The sequence below is a fragment of the Rosa rugosa genome, chromosome 6 (assembly GCF_958449725.1).
Source record: "Rosa rugosa chromosome 6, drRosRugo1.1, whole genome shotgun sequence".
NCBI lineage: Eukaryota > Viridiplantae > Streptophyta > Magnoliopsida > Rosales > Rosaceae > Rosa > Rosa rugosa.
In genome coordinates, this window is record NC_084825.1 from 41,602,161 (window position 1) to 41,613,812 (window position 11,652).

At 38.1% G+C, this 11,652-nt stretch overlaps 3 protein-coding genes across 3 annotated transcripts; all 3 read right to left on the minus strand.

Annotated features, from left to right (window-relative positions):
- Positions 1 to 61: 61 nt before the first annotated feature.
- On the minus strand, positions 62 to 3,222 carry LOC133714041 (probable inactive purple acid phosphatase 29). Its single transcript, XM_062140052.1, has 4 exons — positions 2,678 to 3,222; positions 1,684 to 2,078; positions 1,077 to 1,527; positions 62 to 335 (listed from the first exon to the last, which is right to left on the minus strand). The coding sequence occupies exons 1-4, from the start codon at positions 2,958 to 2,960 to the stop codon at positions 301 to 303; spliced, it is 1,164 nt and encodes a 387-aa protein (XP_061996036.1). The 5' UTR covers positions 2,961 to 3,222; the 3' UTR covers positions 62 to 300.
- Positions 3,223 to 6,071: 2,849 nt separating this feature from the next.
- LOC133715897 (uncharacterized protein C594.04c-like) lies at positions 6,072 to 9,669 on the minus strand. Its single transcript, XM_062142587.1, has 3 exons — positions 7,169 to 9,669; positions 6,815 to 7,078; positions 6,072 to 6,707 (listed from the first exon to the last, which is right to left on the minus strand). Exons 1-3 carry the CDS (start codon positions 7,421 to 7,423, stop codon positions 6,228 to 6,230), a joined length of 999 nt encoding a protein of 332 aa, XP_061998571.1. The 5' UTR covers positions 7,424 to 9,669; the 3' UTR covers positions 6,072 to 6,227.
- Positions 9,670 to 9,880: 211 nt separating this feature from the next.
- On the minus strand, positions 9,881 to 11,357 carry LOC133715898 (uncharacterized protein C594.04c-like). Its single transcript, XM_062142588.1, has 3 exons — positions 10,982 to 11,357; positions 10,625 to 10,888; positions 9,881 to 10,513 (listed from the first exon to the last, which is right to left on the minus strand). The coding sequence occupies exons 1-3, from the start codon at positions 11,210 to 11,212 to the stop codon at positions 10,034 to 10,036; spliced, it is 975 nt and encodes a 324-aa protein (XP_061998572.1). The 5' UTR covers positions 11,213 to 11,357; the 3' UTR covers positions 9,881 to 10,033.
- Positions 11,358 to 11,652: the final 295 nt, after the last annotated feature.

Genomic DNA, 11,652 nt, shown 5'->3' on the forward strand with positions numbered 1-11,652 from the left:
ATAGTATATAAACTGAACAGAAATGATAACCAACCTTCTAACATCATCAACAGGCTCTGTATAAGTACAATTGAAAAGTTGTATCTCATTTGATTTCTGGCTAGCGCATTTCAAAACACAGTTACATAGCATACAATTTCTTGATACATTGTCTTCTTCCATGAATCGTATTCATTTATTGTCTGTTTAAGTTGCAAAATACATATGACAATTTTCCCCCAGATCGAAGTGGTTTCACGACTTTCTCATGTCTACTTCCTCGCTATCTTCCTACAATGGTCTTGTATATGCTCATTACTCTCAAGGACCGCCAATGGGTTTCTTTCTACGTGCACCTGTTCAAAATAATCAATCGAGACTGAAGTAAGAAAACGAAAGGAACTAGCTCATGTGGGGAATAGCAGTGCATTTTGACCTTCGTAAGAAGGATTATTATAGAATGACAGTTGAAGCTGATACCATTTGACATGAATAATCATAATACAGACAGAATGTTTCACAACCACTTCCCTTTTCTAGTTTCGAGTGCAAAATTGGGAGGAGGAATTTGGCAAATTAAGATGGTTCAAAAATATGAGGAAACGTGAAACTGTAAATGTGTGTATGACATTACTACCAACAGATCTTAGCAACAAGCGAATCAGCTTGTGGTCAGCCCACTGAGGCCAATAATTTTGGAACAATTTATCAGATATAACATATAGGTCTGAACACTAATAAGTTCTTTCTGCGAACAACTGCAACTCGGTGAATGAGAAGAAATTTTGGCCAAAAGCATCTTTACAATGAAGAGCAAATAGTTTAAATAAAAATTGATCATGATTGATGTATATCGGGTAAACATTCTATACATAGATGCAATGAGTATTTAGTAACTGATCACGCAGACTTATTCCATAGGGTTGTTATTACAGCATTATCTTATGCAGAAACCAAAGACTCGGGGATTATGTTTATGTGCAGCTGATATCTCAACAAAGAAGATTTGTATGTTCCTAGAGGTCCAGTTATTAATATCTAGAATGATTTAGGAGCAGGGCACTGAAACTGTTCATTGTCTTTTGAAGAAAACGTACCCGCAGAACTCTTGGTCCAGAGAACCTCACTATTGACAGTACTGAGGTGCTGATCGTCGAGGCGTTTCCATGTTTTGATTGACTTGACTGCTCCCCAACCTCCAGTGTTTGTTTTCTCTAAGGTTGCTGCTACCACCCTTGCTCTCCTATCCCATCCTGCCTTCCCATATGCATGGTATCCGAATCCCCCAGCATAACAGAGGTTTATGCCAGTTAGCTTCCCACAGAAGTCATTAAGGTGATCATGGCCTGTGAAAGCTGCCTTTACATCGCCTGCTTCAACCAGGGTTGTGAAGAAGCCAGAGTTCACGGAGGCAGAGCTAATGCCTTCTTGCCTCACTCCTGTGAAGTTTGATGAGTCAAAACTAGCATATTCTGGTAACGGTATGTGAAAGTATGCTAGCCCTGGAGCAGGTGTTTTCTGCGCCTCTGGCTTTTTCATGTATGCTTTCTGCAGGATAAAATGAATTATTACTTCCTAATGTGGATCTTAATCATCAAGAAATCACATTTGGTAATTATGTGCATGGGTTGGTAGCAACAATTTGTGAAGTAAATGTGGTACGAGAATAAGAAAACTGGTGAACGAAACCATGTGATTTAGTACCTTTAGTTTTGCTGAAGTTTGTTGGAACCAAAATTGCTGGGAGGGTTTGATCCAACCATAGCCAGGGATAGAGGGAACTGTGGAGTAATCTCCACTGTCAAGGAAGTATAGATTGAGAACCGATTTGTTTTCAAAACCAGTACCCTGAACTCCACCAACCTCCAGGTTATAGTTCCCGAAACCATCAATAACATCTTGATCCGAAGGATTGAGTTGAGCCAGGGTGCTTTTATACTTAACTACGTGCTTCATTACCCCTTCCCTCGAAAGGTCCGACTCCTGATCATGGTTCCCCAAAACAGCTGCCCATGGAATGTTGGACGCGATTGCTGGGGCAAATGCTGCATCCATTGATTTAGCAGCGTCCGTAGCATCAAACCCATAGATGTTATCTCCTATTGCACACAGGTTATGTCAGAAATCCAATCAAAGGGCCAGAGCTAAGGACTCGAGCAAACTCAAAACTTGCCAAGCAAAAGCAGCACTAACAAACTAAAATTTATAAGGCACTGCAAATCAGATAAAACAACCCATCCACCCCATATTGACATCATCTGTATTTTTCCAACAATGTATCGAAGAACAACATTACTGAATCCATTGGGCATACACATTCCTGTTCAGTATCCGATTCCAACAACTCCAAAGTAAATTTCAATGCAAATCAGATAAACAGCAACCCACCAACCTTATTGACATCATCAAGCTTTCCTAATATTGCATAGAACCTTGTGTTTTCAGTCATATTATTGAACTTCTTGGGTTTTGGTATACAAAACAAACTACTAAAAAGTCACTGTGCAAATTACACACACTGATATCCTGTATTCTTCTCAGACGTGGGTTTTTCTAGCAATTGCAAAAAAGTATTGATTTTTGATTAGTATATAATGCTGTATTAGTAATTGACTATAAGCAATTAAGCATCAACAATCAAAAAACAAAAAAGAAACATGAACAATAATAAGGACAAGGAAATGAGAGAAAGCAGTACCGGTGAAAACAATGAAATTGGGCTTCTCAGCCTGAATCATCCGCTGAACGAACGCCGTCGTATTAAGGTCAGAGCAACCCGCCACCTGTGACGGCAGCACATCCTCACACGGCGTCGTTTTCCCATCGGCATAGTGCATGTCCGCCACTTGCAGTATCTTAAACTGCCCATCTCCCCCAAACCTCAGCCTCATTGGTTCCTCTTCATGGTGCTTCGCCGCCGCCAAAACCCAGATCGGAAGCAACACCACCACCAACGCCGCCGCCGTGAAAAAACGACCCATTTACACCCTTTTCGATCACTGCTTCAAAGTCTCTATCTTTTATCTCTTCACAGCAGACATTGTTGCAAAGCTGCAACCTTTTTAACTTATATAAGCGTGTGTCAAGTGTGAACCACCATTTGCATGGTCTTGGCGTTTTGTCAGCACAAAAACAAAACCAGAAATCTTTCAAAATTAGAAATCTCTCTCTTTTTTTATCCCATATTTTATTTTGTTTGACAACCCAAACAAGAACTCTCCCTCTGTATGATTTGTATTTTGGGTAAAATATAAGAGTAGATTATAAATATGTTACATAAAAGAATAATAAATTTCCCGGTTCACACCTAAAGCATATTCTCAAATTGTTTGTGATTCTGGGGAAGGGAATAGGCAGCTGCATCATCTTGTTGACACGTGACACAGCCACATTGGAATTTCCATCCATGATCGACCAGGAAATATATGACAGAGACAGGAATCGTTGTCTGGTTAATTAAGGTATTGAATGTACTCGAGACAGTTACACCTACACGTATGAGATTCAGGGAACTTAGAATTGTGTCACTGTTGTTGTCTTCTAATAAATAGGAGTGGTTTGCTGCTCGAATTTTGACTAAATCATGGAATTATATAGGGTGAAATTTAGCAAAAGACATTGTTTACGGAAGGTAATTTCACGTTTCATTGTTTTTTTTTTTTTTTTTTTTTTTTTTTTTTTTTTTTTTTTGTGCAACAATCAATATTGCAAAAATAAAGCGGGATCGTCTACGGTTCATTAATACATCAAGTAGACTAGTTCAATACAGAAATAAACTAGCTCGGTATAAGGATAGATTAATCTATTTATGTATGGAGTCAATCTACCTCTATATCTAATCTAGTCTACTTGATGTATTGGTACATTAATGTACCGTAGAATTTTCCAAATAAATAAGCTAAATCGAATCTCATTTATGTTCGAGAGGAAAGATCCCACATTGGAAAAGTGACAAATAAAATATAACTTATAAGTGGGTGGATCTCACCCAATTGTACCGAGGCCTTTTGTGATTAAAACCCAACACCTATCGGGTGGTTAAGTTGGGACAGTATCGGTACAATGGTGGGCCACGGGCCACGCTTGTCGGTGTTTAACAGTTTAATTATATGGTTATCATGTTTTCATTTTAGTTTTATATATATATATTTTGACTTTGTCAAAGGGGAACCCAAATGCTTCATTTTAGTTTTATATGAAACCAATCTAAATAACCAAACGGATTTCATTAGTTTGCTAATTATTAATGATTATATATTTATAATGTATCACAGTACCTAATAAGTCAATAGTTCAGATCATTGAATTACATTACATAGTAATCAAGAAATAACAATTTTACAGAGGGAAAGTCCTAAACAGAACAAATCCATCTGTATAAATTTTGGGTTCTATAATTCTAATGTGTAAGAGCATTTATTTTACATGAAATCCTCCTCCTCCTCAACCTCTTCCATTAACAAATGCTTGGAATTATTAAAAGAACTAAAAATTCAGAACTTTACAAAACTAAACTAACATTTGGTTAATAGCACAAAGAGAAGAGGATTCGATATTTCAACTGTTTCAAGGGATACAATGAGTAAATAGCAACAGCAAACAGCCAAAAACTCCTGTTTCTGGCTTAACATATTCTTGTAATACAAAATTGACTTCCTTTGGATCAACTTCTCTTAATTGATTGGTTTGGGTCATGAAAAACACTACTAAACCTACTATTTCCACCCTATGATATTGGTAACGGATCCAAACTCGTGCTGCATAGTTGTTTGCGTGCCCTTGTAGCTTATTGATCAATAATAATGGTTGTTGATAGTTTGATACATTTCCAGCTATATGTACTCAAGTACTTTGGCTTTTAGCCCTTCACAAGTTGAACAGTAACACAAAGAGGAAGGGATTTATGTAAAGTTATTGTTAACCTTTCAACTCATGTGGGGTGGCATGGTGTCTTGTGACTATGATGATAGTCTCTGCTTGTCATGAGATCGATCCATACTGAAAACCAGAAGCCAATAAAAAAGTATAAGCTTCCAGAAACAAAATGCAGACTGGCTTTGATGTTTACTTACTACTTGGACATATATTGTAATGTGATGAAAATTGGGTTCCTTGCTTTGTATTCTAGATCAGAAACAGCTCGCTGTTTTAGCCCTTTTCCGAGATCCTCAATTCAGATCTCTAAAACAGAAGAAACTGAAACAACCAAAACTGGGTAACAGAACTGTTCAAGCTTAAGCCAGAAGGTTACTAAATGTTAGACCTAACAAGCCTAACTTCCAACATGCTCAAAGTCTCTGTATTTAAAATGATCCTTCTAACTTTACTATGAATTGTATCTGTACTATTTATGAGGGACAACAAATCCCATTCCCATGTAGGTAAGCAAATTCCAGAAGGACCACACCTGTCTTTCCTCTGCATTAGATCCATCAGTGAGATTCCTGAGGATCTGAGGTCAAACAAAAGGTTCCTGAACTGTTTTCTAAAGCAGCTAGCTGTCAATGAGAAGAAGCATGCGCAATTGAAATATTGCAAGCTAAATTGGTAATGGTGGGTCACGCTGTTCCCACATCTGTATGATACATGAGTGCCTTAAAATGATTACTGTAACTGTAGAAGTCAATGGTTTATCCAACATTCTCCAGTGAAGAGATGAAAAATGATAACCAGCAATGTCAAAGTTCAAAGGAGCCTGCCTACCCTTATAACTTAGGATTCCAATCTCCATTCTGTAAAGTTAAAAAAGAGTGGGAAAATGATATCCCACTTTCCTTTAGTACTATTTACAAAAATTATTGAAAAAACTATCTTTTCAAATTCCTTCTGGCTTCCATTGCGCAGAATCTAGCAATTTTTTGGTCCATATGCACGGATATTGATTTGTATTTCTGTAATGAAATGAATGTACGTATCTCGACATGATTTGTCAAACAACCATCCGAAGACTGGTAAAAGCATGTGTGCTGTCATATGTAACACCCTAGACTTCTACTGTAAGTTCTTTATGACACAGTTAAACTTGAGAGATCTCATGGAACACCATAGGCTTCAAGGAAATCATCTATTAGAGGAAACTGGTTTTAAAGCAATTTCTTACATTGAAATCCAACTTGCATTAATCTCTTTCAATTAAAGAACAGTTGACAACAACAGCAGGATGTAGGGCATTACAACAGAAGAAAAGAGATACACTGATAATGCAGCTAAACAAAATTACAAAAACCGACTCTGAAACAGATATCAAACTAAGGTTTCTTATCTTTTCCTCCAATTGGGGATGCCTTGAACCAAGGTATCCAAACTGAGGTTGTCTTCTGATACTGCCTGTATGCTTCTGCTCTGTAGTCCTGTTCTAACATTCGCTGTTCCACAAGCTTTGTCACATAAGCTAAACACATTGTATTGAGGAAAGAGCCGATGAAGGTCCAACCATGTCCGAGGTTCCATGCAAATATAGCGAGTCCCCACCACCATAATTGCTCTCCAAAGTAGTTCGGATGCCGTGAATAACGCCACAACCCCTCATCAAGAGTGACCACAACTGGCTCTCCGAGCGCTTTTAGCTTCTTGTTTTTACTTGCAAAGTTATAGAGTTGTGTGTCAGCATAGTATGCTATAGCAATGCCAGAAATGCAGATCATGATGGCAGCAAAATCCCATATGTTCATTGGCACATTAACTGAGTGGATTACATACATCGGAAGGCATAGTCCAATTAGAAAAACCTACAAAGATTGAAAACAGCCATCAAAAACAATCAGTAGCCTTGAAAGATCATCTAGACATTTCAACGAACACATAAAAACCAGTCTGAATTCAGATCTATCCGTACCTGCTGAGAGAGATAGATGGCGAAGAAGGAAGCCCACCACCAGTGCTTGCCGTATTGTGAGGTCATATTGGTGAATCGCCAATCCTCCCTGGCACTCCACTGCCAATTTTCCCGCCTAAAATAGTTGTGAACCATCCTGAGGCTCCAAACCCAAGTCATCAAAATTGCAATAATGGAGCGCCACCAATCATAATCAGCCAGAGGGTGAGCCCTATAGTAGTGAACTAGCATTACAGGTATCACTGTCCAATACAAAGAGATCATCTGCACCAATTCAAATCATGTAAACAATTCAATTCATAAGAAATTAAGAACCAAAAAATAAAAAAAGATTTCAAATGAAGATTTACGTACCCAGTGATTAGATAAGACTTGGCTGATGACCCAGAAGAGGACATTGACATTGAGGAAGAAGAGGGCATTGACTAATAGAAGAGGGTGGTGATAGCACCATTCCCAAAGGGGAGACAGACTCCCAGTACTACTGGTTTGGTGACTCTGGTTGTTGAGAAATGAAAGGTAGAAGAGAATGGAGGGACTGGGAGCTAGAAATGCTATCACTGCATGCTTCAAGTTACTACTAGCCATGGTTGTAACTTGCAAGTACATCACCAGAAGAGAATGAAGGCCTGTTTTTATAGTCCTACTTCCTAGTTCCCTACTATAAAAAGAGGCCCATCCATGATACTAGATAGTAGAAAAATAAGAATGATTCTTTCTCTTTCTGCTTGGTGGGTCAGCAAGATCCCTCCATATAATCATTAGCACAGGTACTAATGATCTCAAATGCATTCACTCCATTAAAGATGTTCTTCATTTCATAAGGTTAACCATGTTTTTGTCTGTTCTTAAAGAAAAACACTCTTCTCTTCTTTCACCTTGATTTTTCAGCAATTAACTAAGAATAAACTATTGGACTCCTGTCCACATAGAACCCACCATGGTAGAATTAAAAAGAGCACCCACCTATGTAAATGAGTCTACAAATGTAGTTTGTAAATCCAGCATCTATTGACCTTACATCGGTTACCAATCTTGTATCAAAACTTCCTTAATCACAACTATTCACTTCAGGAATCTCATTATACAAATTTGAGGTTTGGGAACTCATTCAACAGACCAAAAACGTCCAATAATTAAAACCATCTATCTAAAGGTAAATCAAGCAAATGCTTATGTTGTGAGCGTTTTTATGTATCAAAGTACAAAGTAAATGTGAATACCAAAAAAAAGAAGTACAAAGTAAATGTGTCTCCCACAAGTTCTAAATGCAAATTGACATTTGAATTATAACCACGCGTGTTGAGTAATTAAGCAATCATCAATCATAAGGGGCGTGCCCCGGGGTGTGCAATATGCAAATAAAAACCAACTCCTCCATACAAAACATGTAATTATGAAATGGCTCCCATGACTGGTGATTGCAATGATGTTGAACCGTAACACTGAGGAATTTATGTATATCTTCAACTCATGTGGGGTCTTGTAATCATTATCTAGGATCTTGTGCTTCTTTGTCATGATATGCGTATTAAGAAGAGAAAAGAAAAGAAATATGAATCTAAAGAAAACAAGATGCAGAATGGTGGTGTTATGTATCTTCATTAACACAGAAAGACACCGTTGCCAGAGATCAAACCCAGGTCACCCGCATAACAGGCTGTTAGACTCACCACTGTACTAAAAGTCTAAAACAACATTTTGTTGGACACACTATAATGTCTTGATAATTGTTTGCAACCATAAACATTAATCTGCCATGGACTCATTTGAAGTTTCCTGCTGCTAATGCACGTACTTCAGTACTGTAACTGAAGGTTTCATACCATCTGAACTCTCATGGTCACTACTTCTACTTAGATTGCACAGCGTTTTGTGTATGAATAGTTTAAGAAAGGTAAAATTCTGACCAGTCTATCTAATTTCTAAGGCAGTTTCCATGCATTTCTTTCACTGGCTCACATGTTTCTGGCAGTCTTTCCAGATTCTTTATTACTCAATAGTAAATCATATCTTCACAACATAAAATTATAAACCACCAACACTGCAACCTTCCAGCTCTCAAAGGAAATAGAGAGAGAAACGATTAGCTCTTAGCCCCTATACTCGAAGAAGGTTGAGCACCATTCCAAGGGTAACAAAAAGCCTAAGCTCATTGAATTACCTCACGATAAAACATTGTTTTGGTATGTAACATACTCAAAGATTTCGTCTGTAAAAGAATCCTTCTAATGCTACCATGCTCATAAGGTGAAAACGCGTCTGTAGTTCTGTACTATATTCAGATGCTCTGTCATATTTTCTCACAAAAACAAGAATTTTCTAAAGGGAGACCATAGTCCATTACCATAATTCTCCACTAATTCTGGCTAAATAAATGCCAGGAGGACCACACATCACCTTCCTTTGCAGCAGACGCATCAGTGGAATCTTGAGGTCAAAAGAAAAAGTTTCTTACAACTGTTTCCCAAATATGAAAATAAAGCTAAACAGATAGCTGTCCATGAGAGGTCAAGCATGTGTTTTTCAATATAGAAAGCTAAAATAGGTAATAATGTGTCAAGCAGATCCCACTTCTGTAGGTAATATTCTATCACATCAGTGCTTTAAATGGGTAGAATGACTATAATCCATCCAACATTCTCTAGAGAAAGATGATGATAGACAACACTGTTAAAGTTCGAAAATTCCCTACCTGTGTAACTTATGACCCCAATCTCCATTTTCTAGAGTTTCACAGAACAAGGCAAATGATATCCTAGTTTGGTAGTTCCTATATACTTGCTTTTCTTTCCTAATCTATTTCTTCTGTGTTCCAAACTTCCAATATGCCAACTGAAGTAGTGGACCCATGCATCCAATTCTGTATTGGAAGGCATTATGTTTTAAAGAACTCGATCAGAAGACTGGCAAGGACATATGTTTTGTGTCATATACAAACATTGAACAGAATAGACTTCTATATTAAGCTAAGGACTTCACAACACAACCAAGTTTAAGAAGGAAGCCAGAATCTGATGGAAATACATATTCTCAAGAACAATTTCTTACAACAGTATGTTAAAGTATGCACAAATAAATTCCAAATTGCATTCACTTTTTTCAATTAAAGAAGATTTGATGACAATTCCCGGGCATAAGGGCAATATAAGACAACAAAAGAGATATATGGAGCGGATAAAACAGTTGGAAAAGCATAACACTTACTGAAACATCAAATCAAGCTTTCTTATCTTTTTCTCCAGTTGCAGATGACTTGAACCAAGGGATCCACACTGAGGTAGTCTTCTGATACTGCCTGTATGCTTCTGCTCTGAAATCTTGCTTCAGCATTCGCTTCTCCACAAGTGTCGTCACATAAGCCAAACACATTGTATTGACAAAAGAGCCGACAAAGGTCCATCCCTGTCCCAGGTTCCATGCAAACACAACCAGTCCCCACCACCACAACTGCTCTCCAAAATAGTTGGGATGTCGCGAATAACACCACAACCCCTCATCAAGATTGGGCACAACCGGCTTCCCAAGCTGTTTAAACTCATTGTTTCTACTCACAAACTCATGGAGCTGTGTATCGGCAAAGTACGCAACAACAATACCAGAAATGCAGACAATGATGGCAACAAAATCCCACATGTTCAATGGCACATTAACCGAGTGGATCACATACAAAGGAAGGCATATTCCAATCAGAAAAACCTACATACATTAAAAACAACAAATAAACAGCCATTTTCACTAAAGCTTGAAATCTCATCGACACATTTCATCAAACACTTAATATACACAAAAACACAGAGCAACCATTACCTGCTGAGAAAGATAAACAGCAAAAAACGAAATCCACCACCACTGCTTGCCGTACTGTGAGTTCATATCAGTGAACCTCCAGTCCTCTCTGGCTCCCCATTGCCAATTTTCCCGCCTAAAATAGTTATGGGTCAGCCTTACGCTCCAAACCCAAGTCAACACCACTCCAATCGTTGACCGCCACCAGTTAAAATCAGCCAGAGGGTGAGTCCGGTAGTAATGAACCAGCATTACGGGTATCACAGTCCAATACAAATCGATCATCTGCACCAAAAACCCAGATCAGATAAGCAAAAAGATCACATTTTTAATCGGTGAAAGCCAAAAAGATCAGATTTTTAATGGAAATTGAGGTACCCAATGGCTGGAGAGGACTTGGCTGATGACCCAGAAGAGGACATTGACGTTGAAGAAGAAGAGGGCATTGGCTAAAAGAAGAGGGTGGTGATAACACCATGCCCAAATAGGAGAGAGAGCCTCAGGGCTACTACTGGTTTGGTGGTTGTGGAGGAATGTGAGGTAGAAGAGAATGGAGGGCAGGGGAGCTAGAAATGCAACCACTGCGTTCTTGACGTTATTAGAAGCCATTTGGGGTTTAAGCGCATCACTAATAGAGGAACAGGGGTCTGTTTTTATAGTCCTAGTTCCTATTTTTCATGGTGAGAAAGTAGAACAAGAAAATGTGTATTGAAGCTTTTATCTTTCTGCTTGGTGGGTCTGCTAGATTCCTTGAACTGATCCCTAGCAGAGGTACTAATCATTTCAAGTCCATTGGGAATCTGCTAAGAAAATCATCTTTGGTGATCAAAAATAAAGTATAACTTCTTTTTGGTAACCATTCCTCACTTACATAAAAATAATCTATATTTACCTTACTAGTTTTTTAACCGTATAATTTCTAAAAGCATGGTCATTTGATGTAAAAATATAATGTTTTCAACGGTGTCCAGTACTTACTAAGTTTTTCTATTCTTTCGGCCCTTTGCTCATGTTAGAATAATGAAATTATGCATTTTGTCTGTTTAATA

Excerpts from the sequence above, each read along its gene's own strand:
- LOC133715897 (XM_062142587.1), bottom strand. The coding sequence starts at position 7,423 with ATGTACTTGCAAGTTACAACCATGGCTAGTAGTAACTTGAAGCATGCA. Across the intron at positions 7,079-7,168 it reads AAGTCTTATCTAATCACTGG|ATGATCTCTTTGTATTGGAC; the intron begins GTACGTAAATCT and ends GAATTGGTGCAG. Across the intron at positions 6,708-6,814 it reads CCATCTATCTCTCTCAGCAG|GTTTTTCTAATTGGACTATG; the intron begins GTACGGATAGAT and ends CAATCTTTGTAG.
- LOC133714041 (XM_062140052.1), bottom strand. The coding sequence starts at position 2,960 with ATGGGTCGTTTTTTCACGGCGGCGGCGTTGGTGGTGGTGTTGCTTCCG. Across the intron at positions 1,528-1,683 it reads AAACTTCAGCAAAACTAAAG|AAAGCATACATGAAAAAGCC; the intron begins GTACTAAATCAC and ends TTTATCCTGCAG. Across the intron at positions 336-1,076 it reads CTGGACCAAGAGTTCTGCGG|GTGCACGTAGAAAGAAACCC; the intron begins GTACGTTTTCTT and ends TATTTTGAACAG.
- LOC133715898 (XM_062142588.1), bottom strand. The coding sequence starts at position 11,212 with ATGGCTTCTAATAACGTCAAGAACGCAGTGGTTGCATTTCTAGCTCCC. Across the intron at positions 10,889-10,981 it reads AAGTCCTCTCCAGCCATTGG|ATGATCGATTTGTATTGGAC; the intron begins GTACCTCAATTT and ends TTTTTGGTGCAG. Across the intron at positions 10,514-10,624 it reads CTGTTTATCTTTCTCAGCAG|GTTTTTCTGATTGGAATATG; the intron begins GTAATGGTTGCT and ends TAATGTATGTAG.